Source organism: Jatropha curcas, chromosome 9, assembly GCF_041381405.1.
Source record: "Jatropha curcas cultivar XTBG-Jc1 chromosome 9, XTBG_Jcur_1.0, whole genome shotgun sequence".
NCBI lineage: Eukaryota > Viridiplantae > Streptophyta > Magnoliopsida > Malpighiales > Euphorbiaceae > Jatropha > Jatropha curcas.
In genome coordinates, this window is record NC_143159.1 from 5000536 (window position 1) to 5028058 (window position 27523).

The 27523-nt window shown below is 29.6% G+C and overlaps 3 protein-coding genes across 3 annotated transcripts; 1 reads left to right on the top strand and 2 right to left on the bottom strand.

Annotated features, from left to right (window-relative positions):
- Nucleotides 1-3274: 3274 nt before the first annotated feature.
- LOC105630663 (RING-H2 finger protein ATL11) lies at nucleotides 3275-4923 on the bottom strand. The gene has a single exon (XM_012212546.4). The coding sequence runs from the start codon at nucleotides 4700-4702 to the stop codon at nucleotides 3428-3430; it is 1275 nt and encodes a 424-aa protein (XP_012067936.1). The 5' UTR covers nucleotides 4703-4923; the 3' UTR covers nucleotides 3275-3427.
- A 12471-nt stretch (nucleotides 4924-17394) lies between these two features.
- Nucleotides 17395-19203, top strand: LOC105630661 (basic helix-loop-helix (bHLH) DNA-binding superfamily protein). The gene is made up of 3 exons (XM_012212545.4): nucleotides 17395-18273; nucleotides 18394-18804; nucleotides 19012-19203. Exons 1-3 carry the CDS (start codon nucleotides 17767-17769, stop codon nucleotides 19108-19110), a joined length of 1017 nt encoding a protein of 338 aa, XP_012067935.1. The 5' UTR covers nucleotides 17395-17766; the 3' UTR covers nucleotides 19111-19203.
- A 6699-nt stretch (nucleotides 19204-25902) lies between these two features.
- Nucleotides 25903-27455, bottom strand: LOC105630986 (RING-H2 finger protein ATL54). Its single transcript, XM_012212983.3, has one exon. The coding sequence runs from the start codon at nucleotides 27296-27298 to the stop codon at nucleotides 26207-26209; it is 1092 nt and encodes a 363-aa protein (XP_012068373.1). The 5' UTR covers nucleotides 27299-27455; the 3' UTR covers nucleotides 25903-26206.
- Nucleotides 27456-27523: the final 68 nt, after the last annotated feature.

The window sequence follows — 27523 nt, forward strand, 5'->3', positions numbered from 1 at the left end:
TTTATGTCAAATGGGGCACGTAAATCGATTTTTAGACTCCTACTGAGGTTGTTGCATGCTAATTTTCAAAAAAGATATTGTAAAGTGACACGGCGATGTACCGGGTGTTGCTTCCAATTTGACATGTTTTTGTTATGGTTGTATTACTTAATTTGTGAAGGAAATTGTAAATCCAATTAAATTTTTATAAATAAAAAAAAAAATCACTTATCTACTCTGATATATGGAACCATCCACATGTCAAATAAGTAATTCATTGTCTAATGTTGGTTGTAGATTGGATGAAGCATATAATTCTATCCATACGAGAATGTTTTTTTTTTTTGGTAATTAACTATATGAAAAGTTTAATAAGCTTAGAATATTTACAAAATACCTAGATCTGAATAACATTATGGACTTACATTTTCTCTTTAAATAATATTCAATAAATTAGTGATAATTTTATGCTGGAAAGGATTTAAACTCGAGACTTGTCACTTTTTACATCTTTTGTGAAATATGATAAGACCAACTAAACTACATGAATAATTTTCCGTTTAAACCTTATTTAATTTATGTAATAGATCTTCGCATTAAATGAAATGAGCATGAGATTATAAACTTACAAACGTGGCCATTGTATATCCATTATTAAATTAATCTTTTGAAAGGAGGATAATGTCCTCATCACGTGAAGCAAAAGACTCAAGAATTTCACCATATTTTCCATGTTTTTCAAACTGAATGTATGCTCTTCTTTCTGAATTGCTAAATATAATAAATGTAGTAGGTCCTCTATGTTTAAAATTCATTACTACGAATCAATGGTGTTTGGTGCATTTGTCATTGTCACATTTGTTAAAATGTTAAATCAAATCTCTACGATGAAGATTTAGTAGAACCAGTCATTTATTATCTTATCTCTTAAGTCTCTGCAAATGAACCCCTAACGTAGTAGTACGGGACTATCCCTCCCCCAACTTTCAATGACACAAATATTTCCTTTTCATTATGAGTGCTCCAATGGGTTTGGACCAACCACCATCTTGTGAGTTTGAGTTTAAATCTGTTAAAAATCATATTGTGTGCGTGTGTGTATATATATATATATATATATAGTATCTGTGGAAAAAAATAAAAAAATAAAAAAAAAATAAAAATAAACATCCAAGTCTCTTTGGCCATGAAAAAATATCTAACGGTAGCTAGAATCTTTTACAACCAGATGATCATGTTAAAGTCGGTCGTGTTAGCAACTTACAAATTATATATTATAAAATGGTCAAACGTATGAATTTTATGTAAAAAACATTCGTAGCATTCTAAATTTTATAGAAGATTGTTGTGATTTCAAAATTATGAATTTTAGTAGCATTATATATCTATCAATGTTAGTAAATAATTTTTTTTTTTTGATTTTTTTAGTTTGATATGCAAAATATTCATTTAATGTATAGCTATTGTAACTTTTAAAATAATAATTTTTACATGTTTAATTATCTAATGAATGTCTAATTGATTTAATTTTAGAAATTCAAATGTTTAATAAGAAAAATTTTATAAAATTGAAGTATTTAGTAGTTGCAATTTTTAAGTTGACTTATCCAATACGTCGAACCCACAATTGAGGGAGTCATAAAATTTTGTATGTAAAATGTTGGAGTTAATTTATGTATTTAGCCTTTATAAAATTTTTAAGGAGACAATTTTTTTTTTTTTTTTTTTGACCTTGTATACTCTATCCCTACAAGAAAATACTAGTAAATTAAGGTTGTGTTTGTTTCCGTAAAATAATTTGCAAGAAAATAAGTTGTTGAAAAATATTTTCCAAATGACTTATTTTCCGTTGTTTGGTTGTAATATTGCAAATTAGTTAAAAATATTATAGTTTTATCTCATAAGACAATAAAAAATATTAATAATAATAGAAATTTTCTAATTTAAAAATTTTATTGTTAAATATGAAAAGAATGTTAAAAAAAATATAAATTGTGAAAACCGGCGGTGGCCGACAATGGTAGTCGATAATAAATAGTGACTGGTGCTAGTGACTATGATGATTAATATATTAAAAAATATGGATTTATAAAGTTTGCTAATATGAACAATATTTTACTCTCTCAAAAATGAAAAATTGTTTTCCTTAAAAAATGACTTAATTTTCTTTTGACCAGAAAAATATTTTCTGTTGACTTATTTTCCTAAGCGCCCCAAACAAAGGAAAATTGTGAAAAATATTTTCCTATAAGTTATTTTACGGAAACAAACGGAACCTAAATCAAATACTAGTATTTTTTTTTTTTTCTTCTATCTGAAAAACATAGTTAAGTATTTGGGCTGTATAAATGAACGCTAACTCAATTTTTTAAATGTACATCAGAATGTAAAAGATAATCACTTAAATCACTTCGTGCTTCTCTATTCATAAAATAATAATAATAATAATAATAATAATAATAATAATATATGATAATGTATAATTATTATCAAAATAATAATTAATTGAACAATAAAATATATGTTTTATAACATAAATAAAAGATCAAGAATTAAGATTTTAATGGGGTTTTCTTTAAAAATTCCAATAAATCAGAAAATCAATTAAACTGAAATTTTTAGATGTGTGAGAAAAGTTCAATTCCTTAATATACTCAACTAAATATCAAGTTTGCATTTCATTTAATAAATGCTTACATCAATATAATACTATCTCCGTTCTATTATATTAAACAACTAATCAAACAGTTATTTGTATTGAACACTTTTATTGTAAATAGCTATTAAAATAATTAACAGCTATTAGAAGAGTTAAATTTGCCAAATAAACTCTCAATGAATGCTAATATGTTCACTAGTTACTTATTCAAACAAATTGGAACTTTAGAAAAGACCATTTTTACCAAAAAGCGAATTGTTGCCAACATTTCTTAGTAAAGAATGATCTTGTAGGAACTCATATTCTTAACTAACCTCCCTCAAATTTGTATATTTGATTATTGCATGATGTCAGTGGTGTGACATTTTCTTGTCTTTTCTTCCCTGAGAAAAAATTAAAAATAATAATAATAATAAAAAAAAAGAGGTAAAGAACTTAGACACCTAGAAAAACTTAAGAGCCCAATAGTTTCCTAATTTATTCTAAGAATAGATTTGACCTTAGGAAGTAGGGTAAGGGGACTGAAAGTCTTGTTTAGTGCCTTAAATTCTAACCATGCCCTTTGTGCTTATCTAAATATTAGATTTTAAAAATTATTAAAAAAATACATGTGGAGCACTAACACAATGCAGGCCGTCCGAAAATTTCACTTCCAACATTATTTTTTTTTATAGTGAAATAAATAAAATAAAATCTCAAAATCACATGTAATAAACAATAATTTAAGAAAAAAATTAATTTATGTACACAAATCCTTAATCGGTCAAACTCCACCAAACACCAAAGCCTCTAAACTTGACTATCTGACACTGCAGTCGTTAGCCGATCCGACGACCGTTCACCAACATCATTACTACTGCTGCTATTGTCCCCGCCCATAAACAAACGATCAAACGGCGATTTAACAGACTTCAACAAATTCTTTGGTGGAGCAGCATTCACCTCATCATTACCACCCACTCGGTTTGAGGACCGGACCGAACCGGTTCTGGCAATAAAAGGAGGAGTCATTGTAAAACCCCATCGCTCCGGCCGCCCTTCCCTGTCGAACCGTTCGTAATTTAAATAATTTCTACTGCTTCCACTCCTCCTGTATCCTGTTCTTGAACTCATCGCTCTAGTAAATGTCACGCAACTCTTTGTACGATTCAAGTGTGTGTTCATTAACTGGCTTCGAACCTCCTCCGGCAACCTTAAAGTAAACCGGTCAAGATTTTCTCCCGGTTGAACCAGTGAGTGACCTGTCGAGTGTGACCTAGGGAATAGCTTACCGAAACGCCATCCCGTTGACCTGGACCGAGGCGGCCGGTTCTGATTGGCTGTGTTTAATAAAATTACATTTGGAGATTGCGGTTGCTGTAACTCTGTATTCCGATTATTGTCATCGGAAACATGAATGAGAACTTCGTTTTGTGTCCCGTCATTGGACTGTTGGTCTGGTTGAGGTTCAACTGAGTTACTATTTGGTTCAAAGATATACGTCGAATCGAAGGACAAGTCACCCGGTTTTGGGACCAAATTAGCGCGACAAACGGGGCAAGTGGTGTGGGAACCGAGCCAGGCGTCTATGCAATCGGGATGAAATACGTGACTGCACTTGGGGATTAAACGCAGCGTTTGGTCATCTTCAAACTCGTTTAAACAAACAGCGCATTCCAGCGAGTCCTTGCCGATTTTGTGGCCTTTGACAGTCGAGTAAAGAAAAGTAGGGAATGTCCCGATGACTTCTGCGTCAAGCCCCTGCTGTCCCCTCCTAGACCACCGGCCTGCACCGCCGATTGGAGAAGCGGAGGGGTTGAAGGTTGTTCCTCTATATCTGCTCTCCGCGCACCGGCGAACGTAGATGGAACAAAAGCCCATGAGAAAGAAGGCACTCACAATAATCACCATGAGTATTGCCAGTGACGGGTTGAATTTCGGCTGCTGAGCGAATGGGTCATTCACGTTCGGAGGCGGCGGTGATCCCTGTTGGGCTGCACTGAATGAAAGCATAAAGAGAAGTAGCAAGCCATGATGGAGAAAAAGTTGCAACGAACAGCTCAGATTGAAGTTTAGAGTCGTCATGAGTAAGTAAAAAAATTGCTTGTCATGAGTAAATGAAAGTTTTTTTTTTCTTTTCAGGTTTGAATGGTTTTAATGATTCATTGATCCCAATGGTTGCTCAAAAGCAAAGCAAAGGGGATAAAGGAGGAGACGATGTTGGCGCTAACATAGGAAGAAAGATAGAGAAAAGAAGAGGGATGAAGGGAGAGATAGGGAAGATGACGAGGAGGCGTGGGATTTGGGGTGCAGAGAAGGATGTTTGACTTTGTGTTCTGGGGCCCAACATGATAACAATATTCTACGGACTGTTGTTTCGGTAGGTCATGTTCGCACCTAGAGACACTGTGGATTTGCCACCTAGGATTAGGAAGGGGTTGCACACTGGTGGTGAAAAAAAATACTACTGGTAACGAACTCTAGGGTTAACTTTTTTTTTTTTTTTTGTTTTTTTCTTTTGAAAGTAACTCTAGGATTAACTTAATAAAAAAAGTTACTGTTTCCTAATTACAACGGAAACTATTATGTATGTGCCGCTAACTTCTGTATTTTACTTATGTTCGATTTATCCTATGACAATTAAGACTTTAGAGCATCTAGAAGCCTATCATATGACAACTTAACCTGTCGCTCACTATTCTTATACTTATCCAAAACCTGTCGCTCACTATTCTTATACTTATCCAAATTACTATTACTTATCATATTTCAGAAAAAGAAATATAATCCTTTGTAGATTATGAAAAAAAAAAACTAATTAATGGTATGCTAGGAAAAAATATTGTACAAAAATTACAATCTAGTCAATATATTTTTTTAAATCACTGTAAATTTTAAATTAGACCTATTTTTTAGAGATGGATATATATATATATATATATATATGCACTTTTCGGATATCAAACTTGTGTTCTCACATTTACAAGAATTGAGATCGTTTACCACTACAATCAATATTTTATTGATTATTAAGAGGAATTAACATTCCTGCATTAGAGCTGCTCCATCTAGTTAATTTTAATATTTTTTTTCACAAAAATTAAGAAATAAACTCAAAAATAATAATTAATTAAAGTATTCTCTTATTCATTTTTGTTATTTAAAGAGATAAAATTTAATGGAAATATCTAGATAAGGGTAAAATTAAAATAAAATGAATTAATACTATATTAATTTTATAAAAATATCATATGAGTATTCTCTCAAAAAAAGTGTTATATAAATAGAAAAAAAAAGTGAAAATGTTAAAATTAAGGATTCGAAGTGGTAGTAACTTTTAGCACAAATCTACTGTAGAAAATCTTTCACATTTCATCTGAAATTTTACATAGCATATTTTTCTTGAAATAAAAAAAAATAATTAAATATTGTAAATAAATAAATCTCTTACAAAAACTCGATTAGTATTTAGTAGCGGCTAAAGGGTATCTTGAGATATTCTCTTTTGGTGTTATTCAACTGGTTTAATTGAATATTCTGAATGAAAGAGCTGGATCCTGGATGACGTAAACGATACTGGAAATAAAATAAAACTAATAGCATTAAATTTGTATTTAAGACACTTTGATTTAACCCTTGATCCCTAACTACAAGCCCAAGTTATTCCAACTTGTAATGCTTACCTTTCACACACACATATATATATATATATATATAAAAACAGAATCAAGTGTTTATATATCACAATATAAAAATATAATAAAAGAAATAATTAAAGTATTGAGTTGATATGAAGAATAATTTTTATATTTGTTTTAATTTTATTTTAATTTAGACATTAATTAAATTAATATTAATATTACTATTAATAATAATGATTTTTTTCAGTTTTTTAATTTAATAATATTAAATGCTCTTAAGTTTTTATTTTCAATAATGAGTATTTCATAATATCATTAATATTATTTCAAATAATAATATTATTTAAAAATTTTAATTATTAATAAAATTAATATTATATCTTTAATGAAAATTTCAAGATTGGTTTTCATATAGTCATATATTATTACAACTTTGAAAAGTGAATACCAAAGTAATCGAGTGGGCAAGGAAAATTTATATCTCAAGACTTTGGAATGTAATAGTAAAAATATAAATATTAAATCCTTTACAATGTTATTTGAATTTTTAAAATTAATATAATAAAATTACATTAATTCTCATAACATCAAATAACATGCTTATTTGTACATTAATATATACCCTAATGATAAGTGTATATTTGATCTGACAATAGATTCAGATTTGAATTGTCTTCTCAATATTAAAAAAAATATTAATTTATTTTTTCAATTAATACAGGAGGTTTTTATGCAATCCTTTACACTAAATAAATGTCGTGAAATCAATATTTTTTTCTATACACGATATTTATTTACTTTTTTGAAAGTGATATATATTTAAATAAATCCTTCCAACAAGGGGGGGGGGGGGGAAATTAGATATGAAAATGGATAATTGTTGTCATATGAAGTAGGTAAATTTACTTACCTTTTTTTATAGTATAAATAATCGAGATTCTCATAAGAAAAACACCAAGTATAGCTTAAAAACCAAAATTAGTACCCAAACTATAGAAACTTTCAAATAATGACGTGAGAGTAGAATTATTTTGGTCATTTAGCCCAACTTGACGGCCAAGGGTTGATAATTACAACATATGCAATTCAATTTTTATATTTCATAAACATAACCCTTTCGCTTAAAAAATTAGAGATAATCAGATAGCTTGATTATCCAACTTAATTAATTATAAATTTATAATTAGGCAGCTGCAAAGACCTAGGGATTAACATAATGTTATCTTATGACTTACAAATGTAATTTTTTAGCCATATAAATCTAAGCAATTTCCATGCCAATAGCTATATTAATAATTTAATATTGACTCAAGCTTAGTTATTTATTCACTTGTGAATGGATAAGTATATAAGTATGAAACTGCAAGTTATTAATAATTTAAATACTGTAAAATGTAAAAATACATAATCATAACAAATAAGAGTAGAAGTTATGAATTTGGACTAGCAATCCATTATGATGTACTAGAAGAAACTAAAGAAAGGGAATTCATTTGACAATCCCAAAGTGATTTATCAAATACTATGTCGTACTAAAAAACAAAAAGCATTTGAAATATCAAGGATAAGAAGTTGAAAGAGTCTTCTTCTTTTAATAAATGTTGAAGACCAAGTCATTGGAAATTTGGTTTCTTATCTAATTATTATTCCACATATGCCTCTTGTCAGGAACATTCTTATTTCCTATTTTCTTGTTGTTTGGAGAAAAAAATGTGTGAATGTGATGGATATAATACTTTTCTTAATTAGACATTTTTCAAAAAATTTGGATATCAGCCCTCGTCCCTCCAAAATTCAACTTTTACACACGTCCTGTAAATCTTAAATCTTTAGAATTTTAATTGAATAATGATGACCTATGAGCATAAATAGTGTATGTGTATAAGTTTTGAAAAAGAATACTTCAGATTCATTCAAATATTACGTGGCCACCTTATCTGCCGACAAATAATTTAAAAACTAATCTTCAACAATTTTTTTTTATATTATTTATTTATTTTGATTTTGTAGTTCTTGGGCTTGAAGATTTTAGTCATCTCCTTGTTCAATGTTCCAGAAAACCCAATTGTGAACGTTGACCTTTTGGACTTTTAACATTTTCTACAAGTTGTCCCCACGACATGTCATGTTTTATTCACAAAGTCATCGAGCTGTCGTTCTAAAACGGGGGTTTTAAAGATTGCTAATCGGGTTTCGACGACAGCACATAATCTGCTGTTGACCTCCACAGAATTTGGGCCGTTAAATATTGATTCATGGTAAAATTCAGAGATACATATTAAGCACCAATAGGGTCTAATTATATTCCGGTAAAATTGTAATACACAGAGTTTGGGATAAATTCACATGGAATTCATTTTTTTCACAAATAAATTCCATCAAAGAAATTTTCGACTATGAATAATTTTCAAATTAAATTAATCAGATCATAAACAAGTAGAGTCAAACTTTAATGAACTTGAGTTTCATTCGATAAGGATGTATAAGAGTTCGGCCTTGCAATTAGGAGCGGAGAGACAGGGAGGATTGGGTGAAGGATATATACATATAAGCTGATTAATCCAGTGGTTTAATCTATAAAAAACATTGATTCATGCGAATTGTTGGAGAATCACTCTAAATTGACATTCATGCATAGCACTCCAAATTGAAAAGTTTGTATTAATACCATCCTAAATGCAAATTCTGCTAGGGTTTTAAATAAAAAAAAAAAATATTAAAGTGAGTCTAATCATTATTGGGTTAACTTAACCCAAGGTATCAAAACGCACCGTTTTGACACCATACTCACCGTTTCGTCTCATCTTCCTTCTTCTCCTCCTTCCTTCTTCGCAGTAGCCCAAATCCCACATCGCATCTCCCCTTCGAATTCCTAAGCTCATTTTTATTCCTCAATCATTCTTCGGCCATCGCAGCTTTCTTCTCCTTGTCTTCTCATTCACGAGCGGCCATCTCCACACCAAGCTCGTTGAGGACGAATTCTGTTGCTCGCAAGGTTAGCAAGCCGCAATCGCAACGCAAGGTATTTTTGCAACTCATATCCTTATAACTATTTAGCTCTGGGGTTGGCAAGGATTATTTTGTATAGTTAGGTTTTAAGAGTTTGGGTTATGGGGTTTTGCGATTTTGAATCGACGACAAAGATTCTTTGCTGCTGCTGTTGAATTGGGTATCAACTAATTATGCAGAGCATTTTGTTCTGCTATTGTAATATGGGTTTTGATATTGTTCTGCTGCTGATGGTGTTGGTGTATCACGTTTGATTTGGTTTTTCATATTTTTGCCTTTTTATTGCATGAAGAAGCAAATTAGAATTTTAATGATTTGAGAACTATATTATCTGATATACACTGTTGGTTGTATTTGGGTTTTTATTTTTCTGTTTATTATTCAAATTTTATCAAATATGGTAAAATTGAGTAAAACATACATTCATTTCCATAGAAAAGTTCCAATCTTTTTATCATAAAAATTTATACTTGCTAGTAAAACTCACTTATACTAATCAAACTATTCACCATCTCTCGCTCACTAAGTTTAATTGAAATTGATTTGACAATTTCTTTTTGATTTGAATTACATTTTTCATTCGATTTGACTGGTTAACCATATGTTTTCCGTTCACTATTTCAACCCCATTCCACTGCACTACTCGTTCCAAAGAAAAGACATAAACGACCTGCAACGTCCGTTCGAGATAAAGTTACCATATTGTTTAACCACGAGGATCTCTTCAAAAAAAAAAAAAAAAAACTACAAGGAAAGTTTTTCCTGTCGACGAAAAAGCAGTTTCCATATCGTTGAGCACTGAACATGTTACATAAACAATAATTATAAGCCTTTTTCCAAAAAAAAAAAAATAATAATAATAATAATTATAAGCCCGTTTAACCCACGGAATTTCAGCCCCATCAAATTCGTTCACTATAAAATTCAGAGACAAATAGAAGCCTGTAGGGTCTGATCATGTAAAGGCCCAATAGGCTCCGACAACAACGTTGGTCCATAACAACATGTTTTAGATATTCCTGTTTCCTAATTCCAAATATATTCTTGAATTTGGGCAAACTTCAATTTAAAGTCTGCTCTACGATATTAATTTTTTTGATAAAAAATTAAAGGATTCTAGTTAAAATTTCTCTCGTTTGAAAAAATACGTGCAAACGTCAATTGATGGTAAAAAAACTTCAATTTAGTTTTTAATTTGGAAAGAAAATATGAAAAAATTATATCATTTTCATTATTGATTTTTATTTTAAATCAAAATCAAAGAATCTTGACTAAATAAGCTTTGATAGAGAGAAGAAAAAAGATTAGTGGGATAATTAATTAATTAATGATAAATCGACAAATCCATTTTTTAATTGGTAAATAAAAATTGATAATATCACCATGCTGAGAGAGAGAGAGAGAGAAAGAGAGTTAGTGGGATAGTATGAAACGGCTGTGTACAGGTACCCTCTGATGTGAGGATGTGACTGTCACAGTGTCACCAACTGCATAGCAACATGCCTTAAATGACAGTATTTGTAAATAACTAATTAATTATCGCAAAAAGACATTGCATTAAATTTAATTATTAATACATAAGTAAGAAGAAGCCCACGGTTTTCATGGTAGTGCCGCGGTTTCCATGCGCTGCGGTTCGTTTCCCCTGACACTCACGGACTAGCTTGGATACACGTGTACGGTTAGCAATTGCCAACTTGTTCATTGTCCGAATTCTATTGGAGCAATTACGATGTCAATATCACCATACGATGCGTACGTACTCCATAAGAACTGATTTTGTTCCCAGCCAAAATTACAATTTTTTTTTCCTAAAAGTAATTTAATTTAATTCTATTAGTATTTCATTTAGAATCAAATTTAATTTTATTCTCTCAAAAGTAAAAAAAAAAAAGAGTAAATAAATAAAAGCAAAATTACTTAGCAAAAAGGCTAATATTAGCTCTCTCTCTCTCTGATTGTTTCACCAATTTTATAATATTAACTTTTGTAAAAAGGAAAAAAACTATAACATTAATATATTTACATATAGGAAAGTAGTTCAGGTCATTAATATATTATGATTAATAGAATGTAGTATGTTTATGTTTAAAAAAATTAATATATATTATGATTTTAAAAAAATTGAAAAATAAGACAAATAATATTGTTTATAAAATTAATGTTATGCGGAATTATACATCAGTCCAAATAAAAACATCACATAATCCACATAAGATTGGAACAGTCAAAATCTGATATTTATTTAGAGAAACACAACCATATTAATATAGTACAAATTTTTATTATAATTAATTAATTACTTCATGTATATGTGCCGTATATGGACTCATAACAGATGTGATATGCGACCATGGCCCACCCACTTTTTAATTGTTTATATTTTATCATTTTATTTATTCTTTGCATCATTATATTTCATATTAAAAATTAAAAGAACGAAAATGTTCTTAAAAATATGAGACACGTTGATAGAGAATAACGATTTCTTACAAAATATTTATAAAAATAATTGGACCTACTGATAAAATTGTGATTACGTGCCCAATTAATTAGATCAAATGCTACGTACGTACTAGCCTGCAGCTACCCATCGGTTTGCAAAATTATTGTAACTTAAACACATTTAATGATTTTTTTAAGAGACGTGAAATTTTAAATATGGTAAATATTATGAAATAAGGGATGTGAAATTTCAAATGCGGTAAATATTATGAAACAAGGTAATACGTCAGTATATATATTAATATTTATTGATTAATTTGACTAAATTATCCTTTAAAAAATTGAAAAGACAATTGCATTTGATATAAACAAAGTTAAACTTTAAAAAATATCATTAATTGCTCTTTAATACTATTCTCAAAACAATTTACATTTATAAATAAATGGACTTATACTATGCACAGAGAAATTATATCGCTAACCCATTTGTTCGTGTGTTTTTTTATTTAATAAATAAAAAAAAAATTCTAGGAGTATATATACATAGACATGTCCCCTACAATCCTAGGTTTCAAATAATTAAGAGAGCTTAATTAACGTGGACGTACATTAATTGCAAGAGAGATTAATGCTAGCATGATGAATAATTTGAGACACATAATTGAAAGTTAGAGATTTAATTAATGATAAATTTACAGCTTAAACTAGGCTCCACCTTGTTTAATTATAGACTTGTAGTTTGATACAAGACAAGACAAAATTGTATTAGTAGAGGAAAATAGCTATCAAAAAAAAGATAATAGCAATGGTGCCGGCTTGAGAAATTTAATATTAATGGTGTATTGGCTTTTAGGAGCAGAAAAGGAAGTGAAGAGTAATGATGCGGGGTCCAGTTTCAATGAACACGTTAAAAAATCCAAAAATAAAATAAAAACAAATTAGAAAGATGATAATTAACTTGCATGCATGTAAGTTGTAACCTACGCATTCCAGAGATGATTTGAAATTGTTTTCTTGCGTTTGCCGTTACATATGTATTTATTATTTGGTTTTACATTGTCAGAGATAGAATCGAGAGATGATGATTGCACTTTCCTGCTTTGCACCAACTCTAACATTTGCACTGTGACGTCTTCACAGTTTTATTTTCGTTTGTGATGATATTATTATTATTATTATTAGATATATGCTCAATTCATTGCAGTATTGTACGTATTTTCTTAGTATCATACTCTCCTTCTCCACTTAACTTGAAGTGAACTGGAAATATGTACATAGTATTCTCTATGTCTCAAATATAATTCGTTTTCAATATTTTAAAAAGTAATAAATAAATTTTATAGTACTATTATTATTTCCCTCAGTAATAATATTTTTTGCATTCTTTGGAATTCGCATTATTGTTATTTTTTAATAATTAAGGATGGCAACACCTCTGAGGTTGCAGATGTTGCGTTAAGCGTTGGTTACTTGGCAAAATGGGAATACATGCCCCACTTTTCTTTTATGCAGGGAAACAAATACTGCATGTAAATCTTGAGGAGCACCAAAGTCTAAAACGATTCTGATTTATGTATGTCCTTTTTCTTTTTTAAGATTAAAAATTTAGGTTTCAGATATACATTATTGACTAACATCCCCCACATAGTTTTTGAAGCTGACATTAAACATCCAGATTCATTATTGCCTTGATCATCACACCCACTTGCATCTTTAATTTCTTGTGTATGAACTTCAAAAACCCAGTTTTCTAAAACAAACCAAAGCCACCTTTTGGTTCTGTGTTTCTGGCTTTAGTTCAAGATTGGCTGGCTTAGAATCATGAAACTAACTTTTTGGACAATGAGAGGCTCGATTTGCATTTGTTTCAAGGTTTTGAATTAGGAAACTAACTTTTCAATAGTGTTCGGCGTTGACATTGTGAATCTAATATGTTATTTATGCATACATATGTATCTTCTCATTTCAATAAAAAAATTATTTTTCATCAGTATTGACCTATTAATGTTATAAATCGAATCTATGTAAGTAAATTCTCTTTGAAGATAACATAAATTATTTTATAATTTAAGGGACTTTACCTATAAAAAAGTGTTAATTAAGAAGATCATTAAAAATTCAAAAATAAATTTAGTTTCATGTCCTAAAAAGATTGACAAAGACTCTTGAATAAGATAAATTATACAATGAAGCGGTGATTCCTTATAGAATGTCATATCTTAATGACAAATCAGTAGTATATAAATGTAAATAAATGTGCACGTGAATCCTTAATTTTTCTAATTTTTTTCTCTCGAATCTTAAAAAATTTGATAGTTATTTTTTAAAATGGGTCCTACAACCGCTCAGATGCTTGAAACATGTGTAATAGTAAACCTCATGCATGCATGCTCACTTTATGCATCATGAAATTAATTATCTTATCTTTAAGTAGTGCTTTTAACATTTAAGTGTACGACTTTGATGAATAAAATAGAAATCAAACTGAGTTTTCTAATTGAATTAGTCCTCTTAATTAATTGAAAATCTATTTAACCAATTTCTATAGTCCGAACAAAAAAAATCAAAAGCAAAAATTTCTTTCTTTATTAATCAATAATGCAAAATTTTATCTTTCCATTATAATGCTTGTGTTGTGTATACATATTTGGGCCTAACTTGAGGCTCTGACTTAGCCCATCAGTGTTGGAGTGAAAACCCATCAATTGGGTCCAGCAGCCAATTGCAGTAATTATAGTCTAAGCAAAGAGCATTAGAGTAAAATCCCATTGAGAGAATCTAAACTGAGAAGGTAAAAACAGCTTTCCAGAATTTGAGGTATTCCTTCCTAAAACGCGTTTGCTTGAACAAGTCAATAAACTGAGTTTTGCAAGTACAGCTTAAGAATTTAATTAATTAATTAATTAATTAATTAAAGCCAAGATTTTCTGATCTTAAAAAGAATAATTAAACATTTTAATTAATTAATTAGCCGACTTGTACCTTCTGTCCATATGCCTAAGGTTTAGAATTTATGGTGGCGTACTTTGCGGTTCAACCCACATGCTATGATATGAAATAGATTGATAATTAATACTTAAATTGTAGGTTAATCTTGGTTTTTTGTTAGGTGATGAATTGTAATAAATCTATCTATTTATGTAACTTTTTATCAATTTCTATACATAGCCTAGGATTTGACATAGCGGCTTCTTATTTATCAAGTGTTGGCTTTTTCTTAGACATTAACTCTAAATTAAACCTTAATCTTCCTATTTTGTTGACCCACTTATCTATTCCTTAATAACAATACTATACATAGGTGCACTCTAAATATAATTTTAATGATTTTTTTTATATATAAATCAAGCATTTTTGGTATTCTGCAATTCAATTAAGTTCAATGCCCGACCTTAAGTAAAATATTTGGAGTAACAAAATTATTTTGTAAATATTTTAATCACATTTTGAATATTATTTTTATGTAAGTGTAGGAGACATGTGTAAGAACCTTTATTTTAACGGAGAGAACACAATTCGTTTTCCGAAAAATGAATGATAAAAGAACTTTACGCCTAATGGTCCAAATTAAAAAGGTAATTGACTACACCGTTTTAAAAGAAAAAAAAAATAGATTTCTTTATTAGCTAACTATATTATTGTCCTTGATGCATTATCGTATCAATCATGGTAAATTACTAAATAAGGAATAGTATATGAAAATACAGAGTAAGAAAAAAAAAATTAAGTAGGTAAGAAGTAGAGTATGTATAGCTCTCTCAACAACCAACTTGATAGTTTTGAAATACATATAAATGTATGGAAGATCTTGGGGAAGAAAACGACTGGATATTAGAGCAATAACAATTCCCAAATTGCTTGTTGTTAAGAGCTTAACGAGTCAAGGAATCTCATAAACTACAATTTTGTTGATACATTCAAAGGAATGCCAGTTGGGTATGGATTTTTCTTCTTTTCTGAAAATAAAAATACCTTATTGCATGGAATGGCTCATTTCTTACAACAGCCAAAAATATTATATAATCCATGGAATTCGAACCCAAGAAAGAAGGGGGGAAACCCTAGAGAATTAATGTCTTATTGACTCGTGTTAATATTATTAATTATCGCAAATAAAAAAAAAATCATAAAAATCGTTAAATTTTATAATAGGTTTTTATTTTTTTATTTTTTTATTTGGATACGTATTTCTGTCCTCGGATTAGAATGGTATTTGGATAAATTTTTTCAACAGCAGCCATTTTAAGTTTTGAACACCTGATAAAAATATTTTTAATCACATAAAAAATATTTTAATTATTTAAAATTTTATTTTTTAATGAAAAATTAAGTGGATAAATTCAAAAAAATTAATGGTCAATTCAAATTTTTATTAAAAAAGTAAATTAATAAAAGAAAAGAGATATGATGAATTATATTTACATGTGAATAATTAATAATAACTTAATATATATCTCAGAGCATCCGATTTTTTATTCATTTAACAAAATAATTGTTAAGAAAACAAATAATAAGAATTATTTAATTTTTTATAAAAGTAAATTTATTAACTAAATCAAACCTTAAAATAAATAATAACTTTCTAAATTTATGCAAGCTAAATTAATACTTAAAAAAAAAGTAATATTAGAGGTGTTAAGATAGATAATAATACACGAACATGATTCGCCTAAAATGAAAATTAATTATATTACAATTGAATTTAAATAGATTCGTGTTATAAATGCCTAAGAGTATAATCAGGTCATATTATGGATTGACTCGCGTAATTTATTTAACCTATTTAATTAAAGATAAAATGTTAATTTCATATAATATGTATACTAAGTGAGTTATGGGCGTTGAATTTTTTTAAATCGTATACGATTCATTTTATTTTGATTAAATTTTTTACTTTATATTCAATTCTTTTAATTACATGAACTATGTATATCATATTTATGTCATTAATTTAATTCTAATATCATATTATTTAAATATTTGATACAGTTATTAAATATATCATTTTCATACTCAGTGTAATCACATTAATTGTTGACTGAGTTGGTACGTAACTCTACACATCATCCCGTTTTGACACTATAATACATTGGGAAAGGAAGATGAGAACGCCAAACACGTACACTAGCTATAGAATAGACTAGAATGTAGATGATTACAGAGCGGCTCTTTGTGTGGTCACATCTCACATGGATTCCTCTGCATTTCTCCGGACCCCCAGAAGAACTAGACTGACTATTACACCATTTTCAATTTTTTCATCTTCATTTTTTTTTTTTTTAATTTAGATGATTAATAATATTAATTTTTTTTTATAGATCTTTGATCAGAACTCTGGTAATTATCAGCTTTTCGGCATCTTTCTCTTTTTCATGTCCGAGTGTCCGACCGTATTATTACCAAATGAAACAAACTATCGTCACATCTAATTAGACACTTCTACTTTTTCTAAATAATATTAAATTATAATCCTATTTCGAAGGACCAGATTAACCTTTCTCTAATTGCAAAAATACAGATTTTTCAAAGGAGAAGACCGTCCTTGTAACAATAATGATGCTCTCTATTCACGAAATAGGATATGCTTTTGGACCCACAAGAAAATTTTTTAAAAAATAAAATTTTGTTTTCTTATTTATCTTTTATTTTTCGCCTATAATATATATCCATGTTGAAGCTTCTTGTTCTTGCATTTCGCAATCTCCTGTAAGAGCGAAAAAAAGAATCTGCTCTCTCTCTCTCTCTCTCCATGAGGAGTGACTGGTCTACGATGCAATCTCACGTGCAACACGCTGTAGCCATATTAGGGTTTTCGATTAAACGTCTTTAAAGTTTAAAGTCATGAGGCTTTTCTCTTCATAGGAAGGAGATAAAAAGGCAACTTTGTTTGGCCTTTTGGTTTCTAGTACTTAGGCTTATTCTGTTTTCTTTTGAGTTTTCTTGAAAGGAAACAAACACTTGCTGCCTATCATCTTCAGTCATTTTAGCTTTCTTTCTTTCTTTCTTTCAAGAATCTTTTTTCTTTTTCTTTTTCTGTCAACTTTTCTTTTAGATATGGCACTTGAAGCTGTTGTGTATCCACAAGACCCATTTGGTTATGTCTACAAAGATTGTTACAGTACTGGAGGAGCTTGGGTTGGCTATCCTAATGGTTTTGATGACTTTCAAGAAAATCAAGATATAGCTTTTCTTGGGATTCTTGACAATGGTAACAATATAGGGCAACAGAGTTTGCAAGCTAATTGGGATTCTTCTTCATCTCCTTCTATGATTCATCGACATGCAAAAGAATGGGATCCTAATTCTTCTTCACCTGAGACTTGCGCCGTTGATCAACCCTTTCCTCCTACTAGTGCTGGAGTTCTCCATCATCCATCATTGGAAACACCGGCAGCCACCACTGGCCGGCGAAAGCGAAGACGAACTAAGAGCACTAAAAACAAAGAGGAAATTGAGAACCAGAGAATGACTCACATTGCCGTTGAACGCAACCGGAGGAAGCAGATGAATGAGTATCTTGCCGTGCTTAGGTCTCTTATGCCACCTTCTTATGTTCAAAGGGTAACTTCCTATTCCTCTGTTTTTCGTCCTCCAGTTACAAAGTTTCGAGTTAGACCCAGTTGCAGTAAATTTAGATTTTTTTTTTGAATTAAAAATATTAATTAGCTTCCATGGCTGCAGGGTGACCAAGCATCTATAATTGGAGGAGCCATTAATTTTGTGAAGGAGCTAGAGCAGCTGTTACAGACAATGGAGGCCCACAAAAAGAGCAAGCAACAACAAACGGCTGCTGCTGACGTCAATGCTTTATCTTCACCATTTGCAGAGTTCTTCACCTTCCCACAGTACTCAACAAGAGCAAGTCCGGCCACGGCGGAGGAATCAGTGGCGGATCAAAATCAATGGGCGGCTGCAGTTGCAGACATAGAAGTTACTATGGTGGAAAGCCATGCCAATCTTAAAATACTTTCGAAGAAAAGACCTAGACAGCTCTTGAAGATGGTGGCAGGCTTACAGGGCCTTAGACTCAGTGTTCTTCACCTCAATGTCACTGCTGTTGATCAATTGGTGCTCTATTCAGTTAGTGTTAAGGTAAGTTGATATAGTCAAATCAATCAATTTCTTTTTATTATTATTTTTTCTCCCGTTTTAATTTCTTATCAAATTGCCTTTTTCTATTTCTTTTTGGGAAACATTTTCCATGTTCATATTTAATAATCGATCGGGTTTTAATTAATATATAATTAATTTCTCATTGAACTAATTTCTATTTATCTAAATTTAATCATATTGAAACAGGTTGAGGAAGGATGCCATCTGAACACTGTGGATGAAATCGCAGCTGCTGTTAATCAAATGCTACACACATTTCATGAAGAAGAGTCTGCTTTCAGCTGAAATTTTCAATTCTAAAACCCTAATTTGGTTTTCTTTTGTAACTGGGGTTGTTTAATTACCTCTCATAATGAATTTAAGCTTTTCCCCCCTTAATTCTTTGTTTTTGCTGCCTTAATTAGTCTTCTTCTACAATTAATTTTGTGCAGAACCCCTTTTTTTTTTTTCTTTTTGCATTACTTAAAGTCATGGAGGTTGTGTCACTGTGTTGTTTGGTATAGGCATGGTGTAATAAAAATGCCTGACATAAATTAACTTTAGAAGAACGTAAGACAAAAACATAAACAACTTCAATTAAATGATATTATTTTATTATATTGTATATAAAATAAGATGAGTAAGAAGCCAAGTACCGTCAAGGAATCTCTTTAAGCTATGAAATTCTTCATGTCTTGAAATTAGAGAAGAATGTCCATTAGCGCTTGGAGCATCTCCTAATTCCATGATTAATCGAATCAATTCCTAATTAATCCATCTAATTATAAGTCATTTGTCTCCTTCATCAAAATTTGTGTATTAATTATACGTTTTGCCTTTCATATTAATTAATTACTCATTTTTTTATCTAGATTTATTGATAAATTAATAAGCTTTCAAATGCAGCATGTAAGCATATATAATAGAATCCTTTGCCATGCAATTTGATATAATATCATATGTACGTAGGAAACACATAAGTTTAGATTCAACCATTGAAATGATTTGAATGGGCCTTGAGGGCCCATTTACCTGTATCAATTTATGTAATAATTATTATTTTCTATTTATTTTTTTTAATACCAGTATGTATTTTGTATAATGCCAAAAATTGTCTGCGGGTAAGATTTCCGAAATGAAAAAAAAATAAATAAAGAAGAAGCAGAAGCTGAAAAAAAAGGAGAAGAAGAAGAAGAAAAGTACAACCTTTTTATTCCTTCTTTAGTTCAATTATGCACTTACTGGAATACAAAATCTGCCAACTGTATGCAATGTAATTTAGGTACAAGACAACCTTGCAAACCTTCAATTAGTTGAAACAGAAATCTGCAGTCAACATAAAATTCAAATTTTAAGTTTCATAACTTAAAAGTAAATTTTTAGTTTTTTGGTGTTTTGTACTAAAGACTAAAGAGTTTTAAAATTCAATCTAAAAGGTAAAAGAGTTAAAATTGAGGGTTAAAAGCGAATTTCAAATACTTCTTAATTTGACTTAAATTGCTATTTAGCTCACCTAATTACTCAAATCTCAATGCTTTTTTATCAACTTGCTACCATTAAAATTAAAAGGGAGAAATAGAGAAGAAATAAAGTAGGTTTTAGAAAATTGTAAACAATAATTATCACTGTGCTTAGTACAAATAAAAGTAAAATTTGAAAAAAAAAATAATTAATACTCCTTATCAAACAAGTAATTAATAGTTTACTGGCTGAATCATAAGTGGATATCAATATCAATATCAATCATTGGCTCACTTAAGTTTTTCTTTTTAAAAGCGAAAGCAGCTTTTATATTTTATTAATTAGCAATAATGACAAATTAACCTTGATTATTATGGATAAGATAAGAGCATAAACACTCCCTTTTTGAATGCTGCTTCCTGGAAGATTCAAAAAGCTCCTTTAACTTCGTCGCTAGCTGCTATTTTGCGTGCTCCTTTCTTGAAAATGTGTCTTCAGATTTCTAAAAATTTCGTTAACTTATTCTTCTTTTAACAATAATGGGAGAGTGAGGTTAACTTTTTTATCTATGAGATATTTGAAATAAAGTGACGGGAGTGTCACATTTCTTATCATAGAATTCCACGGTCTTGCTTTTGTTAGATGAACAGAGCTTTTTGATGATTACCTACACACAACATTATGTATATTCCTCACTCTCTTTCTCTTTGTCTCCCCTGTAATCACATTCACACATGCTAACAAACCATCCACCAAATATGCTTCTCTTGTCCTCTTGGAAAAGAAATGTATAGTAAAAAGAAAGCCATCATGTCCCTTGCTTGCTTTATATATGGAGAATGCTGCCAAATCGTATCTATATGTATTTCTATATATTACTAATTACTTGGAACACACATATACATAATTCCTGCTCAAAATCATATTAGTTCTAGAATTTTATATTAGAATTTGTGTTTCTTTTTTTATAACTAGAAGTTGTAATCTCCTCGGGGTCCGTAGAACGTAAATGTTTTTTCTCTTCTAGTAAGATGCGTTTTACGAATTGAGTCCGCTTATCACTCCAACCAATATATTATTGGTATTATTTTAATGAAATATTTCTAATTGTATCAGCATTAATTATGGAAATAAGAATTGAAACTCACCCTCGTATATAGAATACACAAATTCATTTTTTTGATATATGAATTGAATTCTCTAATTCTAGCAAAACTAATCTTATTTTTTAATAGAATGAGATGATTGAGTAGATGGTTTAAGAAACTTGGCATGTAATATTGTTTTACGTTAAATAAAAAATAAATAGTCTTTCTGTTCAAGATTTCGTGATCATGATATAGCTGAAAAAAAAGTTTTAATTAATTAGTTGGTAGACAAAAAGGAAATAACTGTAGTTTTTCTTATAGAAGAATGATGATGAGCATGTCCTGACATAGAATCTTAATGATGTAGCTTGTTAGAATTCTATTATATTCGAGATGGTAATAATCTGGGTCATGGCTGGGTCCCTATCAAGGAAGATGACAGAATCTCTAATCCTATTACTGTGGAGAAACAGTCTGTGAAAAGAGTCTGACTTATTAACAGCAGCAGAAAAATTGCAGCGTTCTTCTTCAAATTAAGAAATGATTATTTTGACGAACTTTCTTAAAAAAGACTCCTCTTGCTTCTGCTTCATAGTTTTGACACAACATGCATAGAGAAATATTTATCAGTGAATTTCAGTATGTGAATGAATCATACATGCACACAGTAATTGCTTTTTATCTTATATATATCCTATCCATATAAATTCGTACACCAAATATCCCTTGGATTTCTTTTGTTCCCCTTTCAGGGAAAAAATGCAAAGGCTTTCGATTGATGCATTCTTTAGCTTTTGTGGGTCTCGCACCCAATGTTATTGCACTATTATTAATAATAACAGCAAGGCACACTTGAATTTAACGGACAATTTCATTGCATTCACAAATTATATGGTTTGTTATGCAATATCAACCGTTTTAATAGAATTTATTGTTCTAATTGTTAGCTTGTTAACTGTTTATACGACAAAATATCCGGTAAAAATAATTGTTTAATTTAAAATGTATATTACTGAAACTAAAAGTTAATTGAAAAGTTGTTACCGAAGAGTCAGGAGCTTTAAAATGACTGTGAAAACACACTTATGGAAACTTTGAAATGAAATTAGTCTTTTATCAAAAAAAAATTTGAAGTATGGGATACTTTTCAGAATACTAATAAAATTAAATTTAGTTGGATAGAGACAATGGATTGAGCAAGTTTCGTAAAGGAAATAATTAAGAATCATTGTGGACGTGAAAACAATACTAGCCGCACGAAGACGTACGATTATTCCACATCATTTTGGCTATTTTGTTTTGTTAATTATAGCTGAGATTATTACCATAATCATAAATTAAAATCAAACAATCATGTTTATGAAAATACAACAGTAGACAAAACAGAATCCACCCAAAGAAGAAAGAAAGAACTAACAAAGACCAAAACGTCCTTTGTTTACAGAGTTCATTAATAATTAGAAATTAGGGAACCATCAAACAGCAGACAAATTGTCAAACTTTTATTTATTTATTTATTTATTGGTTTTCTTGTTAGATTTTGTTGAAATTAGTTTATTAATTATTGATTTGATTCCTAATTGGTAGCATTGTAATATCTTTAATTTTGTATGTGAAAAATGAGTTGACTATGACTTGCTCCAGGAAGAAGGAGACATGTGAAAGAAAGATGGTCAGTTCTTTCAAAATTCAAATCTTAGTACAGATAATAGTCATTTAAACAATCAAAATCTGTACTTAAGAAATATTAATTCTGCGATAATTATGATTAGTTCAAGATTGAGAGGTAGGATTTCCCCAAGACCCTTTATCTATGCATATGATCGTAATAAAAGAAACCTCTATGCACAGCAGTCTAAATCGTATCTCCAGCATATCAATATGTATTTTCTTTGCCAATAATATCAAGATTTTTTTACAATATTTTATGGATTTCCTTTGTTCATGGTTACTATATATTATAATATAATCACTGTATATATATTTACTTAATTCCAAATTATTTAATTATGATATTTCATGTACTGTAATTAGGAAAAAAAAAAAAAAAAAAAAAAGGTATGAACAGAAATAGATATGAGCCTGTCGCATAGTGTAGGTTCTATTGCTCATACAGTTAAAAATTCAAAGCATAAAAATTTATTAAATTCTTCGCGAAATGTAAAATTATTTTGCAAATATTCAATAAATTTTATTTATTAAAATTACTTTTCAAAGCGGTTAAGATTAAAATATAGCGGATTACAGTGAATTTTGATAAATAAATTTTGTAGCACTTTCAATTTTAAAAATAATAATTTTTAAAATTTTTGATTTTTATATATAAAGTAAGATTTGATATATAGTTAATATAACTTTTAGAATAATAATTTACATATATTTTTTTAATATCTAATAAGTATTTAATCAATCCGATTTTATAACCTGATGTTTCCAATGGGTAAAATAAAGTGTTTAACAATTTTAATTTTATAGTTAAAACTGTTAAAGTAAAAATTGAGTGTACCATAAAATATTCTTATAAAAAATTCATGTGCAAATTTATATATTGAGCCTTTAAAATATCTATAATGAGATTTTAGACCATGAAAATATTTATTTTTAAGCACATGAAATTGATTGTAGTCATGCTGATATTTTATCAAAAATGATAAATTTTATAAATAAAATTTCTAAAAATAGCATAGAGTTTTGATGTAATAGTATCATAAAATGAAATATATCACTAAATATGAGGTTTATTTATCAATTGTTCTAATTTAAAGGTCATTTGGAAATAAAATGCATTTTATATTTATTTTCATTTAAAACGTATGTAAATTAATTATTATGAAAGTAAATTAAACTTTGAAAAAATAAAATTGTTATATGTTTAACAAACGTGTGTCCTAATAAAATAAAATAAAATAAAATCAGGGCTAAACATTGATTACCTTAACTTAGCTCATTATAACATAGGCTTAAGGAGTTTTTGATCGTGGACCTAACATCCTACCAAGCTAGGAGGAGGAAGAGCGAAAGACCAACCCATTAGTATAGAATTGACATTGGGCTCAAGTCAAGTTTAACTTTTTAATTTGGGCCCAACATATAATAAATGAATCGATTCGTTTATGATATGAATTAAAACGAATCGTGTGAGGGATTGACTCGTGAAACTATCAGGTTGACTTGACATAAGTACAATTCACTAATCTATTTTGATAATCTAATTTTTTTTGTTAGTAAAAAATAACAGACTAACCATTGTGAATTATTTAAAAATTAATATATTAATAGTAAAATAATATTATGCACTTACACTAAATATGACTATATTCGTCATTTTGTTTCTATTTGTACGTTTGATTAAGAAGGAAATTGAATACATATTTAACATTATCGAATAATTTATTTGACTGTGAGAACGTATATTAGAAAATAAACATTTTACTAAACTTATTCCCCTTATTTTCTCTCTTTTTTTACCCTTTTTTTTTCAAAATGGAAGTGAATAAAAAGTGACTCTAGCGAGAAATTTAAAGTATAAATTTCCCTTAATTTCTCTCTTTTTTTTTCTAATTTATTTTTTAATAGTAAAAAACAATGAAAGGTCATTAATTAATTTCATTTCCACCCACTTTCAGTATTTCCTCAAGACAAACTAGACATTACTTTGAAAAGAAAAAAAAAAAAGACATTAAAGTGTCTTTCTTGCGCTAGAATCCAACAACATTTGGTAGTTGAAATAGTTGAAGCTAACACATACATTGAGTGCAATTATGATCGGGAGCATGTAGTTTTTCAAATGGTTACGTGAGATTTCTTTTTTTTTTTTTTTTTTTTTTTTTTTTTTTGAATGCATATCCGGTCCAATAGATTGGGAGAATATATGAACTTCACGGTAAAAATAATTCTCACCGTTGAATAGGTCTTTTCTTTTAACTCGAAAGAAATAGCAATCAAACAACAATAATAATAAATAAATAAATAATAATAAGAGTATAATATACTGTTTTGGATGCTTGAAGTAATGCATTCTTTTTTCAACACCATCTTAATTACAATTTAAACTTCAAAAAAACAAACATTAAAATGAAGCTATAGTTCTATATATATTACACGAAATTTATATAATAAAGATATCCTATATGGAAAGGCAAATCAATAATAATTAAATAAATATGTAATTAATCCCCATCAAAAAATAAATAAATATGCAATTAATAAGGTGTGGTTGGGAGGTATCAGACAGTAACACATTTAGACTTCTAATTTTGGGTGGCTAAAACATAAATTTAAATATTAGAGAACTAAAAAAAAAAAAAAAAAATCACAGTTCAAACATTTTTCACTGTATATGGACTCCTATTGTTCAACATTTTTCCATTTCCTTTTGTTCAATAATGTTGCCTATTTTCTGGTTCATAAACAATTGCATTTCAATTCTTTTTTTCATAAAATTTACAATTTTGTTAGGCAAGAATTATTAATTAAATAACTTGATTAACACCTCCATTGTTGCCCAAAAACAAAAACAAAAAAAAGAATCAAAAGAAAAGAAAAGAAATGAAAATCATAAGACCAAATATATGGTTCATTTATGCAGAAACATTTTTCACACATCGAAATTTAAAAAGAAAAATAATAGAACAATGTGTCGTTGACAATGGTGGAAACAATACCTTCTCCTTTAAGGCATCAGCTCAATCACAATTTTTTTGTGATATGGAACTTGAAAAACATGTTATTCCTTCTAACTTAACTCTTTTTTCTCATTTTCTTTAGCACATCCCGTGCATGGCTTTGTGCTAAGCCTCAGTATGCAGGTATCTCTTGCAATACTATGTACCAAAAAAGAGCAAGTTGATTCTTTACAATGGTAGAATCGAATTCAAGTTTCTGATTTGTCTTGATGAGAAAAATCTACCACCACATGAAAATGATCTTTTCATAGGAACAGGACCTTTATGCAAATATTGTGCAATTGAAGAACCACCATGTCTGTTTGAAACAATGCCTGGATGAGAACAAGAATGCTCTGTTTTTTCAATTTCATTAACTGAACTTTCCTGTAATTCAACGGCGCAAATAGTCCCACCTTCAAAAGAATCCATTGATGCAGACCTTCTCATTGGCTGAATACCACAAATTGAATCCTCTTTCAACGTTCTTCCATTACCAACATTTACTCCTTCAGTTCCCTCCTCTGTTTCTTCTCTGATTTCACAAACTTCATTTCTTTCTTGAATATTACCTAATTCACCTTCAATTTCAGTATCATCCATCTGGATACTAACAGTTTGATTGGAATTATCAGAATTCTGATTAACTGAAACCAGAGGAGTAATTACAGAGTCATTGACAATATGGGCACGGCATAGAGGGCAATTAGTATGAGACCTTAACCAAGTATCAATACAAGAAATGTGAAAAGCATGGCTACATTTAGGCAATAGCCTGAGTGTCTCATCTTGTTGAAACTCACTTAAGCAGACAGAACATTCCGTTCCTTCAATTAAACCTTCACCTTTCTTGTACTTACAAACTGTAATTGAATTAATAATCGACTGCTGCAAACCTGAAGTAGTAATAAACCAGATAGGATGATCAATTTGGTTCTCATCAAGAAGCTCTTCATCTATATTATCATCTTCTTCAGCTCCAGGGTTTTGGTTATTTCTTGAAAAAAACCAACTAGGGCAAGACTTAGCTATAATAACATAATAACTAACAAACAGAAAGAAGCTAGCTAGTAAAGAAACTATAACGATTACATATGGTGATATGCGATGCTCCGGAGGTATAAGAGTAGAAGGAGGAGGCGGAGGCGGAGGCGGCAAGAAATAATAATCAGCATAAGGATAGCAGTTATAAGGGCAGGCTGGGTCGCAGAAATCTGGACAGTCTGTTGTTTGGTTTGTTGCTGTTAAAGCTGGAAAGAGTTTTCTATGCTTCATCGCCATTAAAAAGACTGTGAAGAGTGTAAGAAATTGAAACTCCGAAGCGTGCAGCTATGTGTTTGTGTGGGGATTAGTGATTAGTTGTTGTTTTTTTTTTTTCCTTCTTGTTTCAATTGAAAGAGAAGAAATTATCATTGTTAAGCAATGAGTCCCTTTCAAGTTCTACTGAAGAGTGAAGTCTGATATGTAATTTGTTTGGTAAGTTACATGGTTCAATGTTTAGAAATT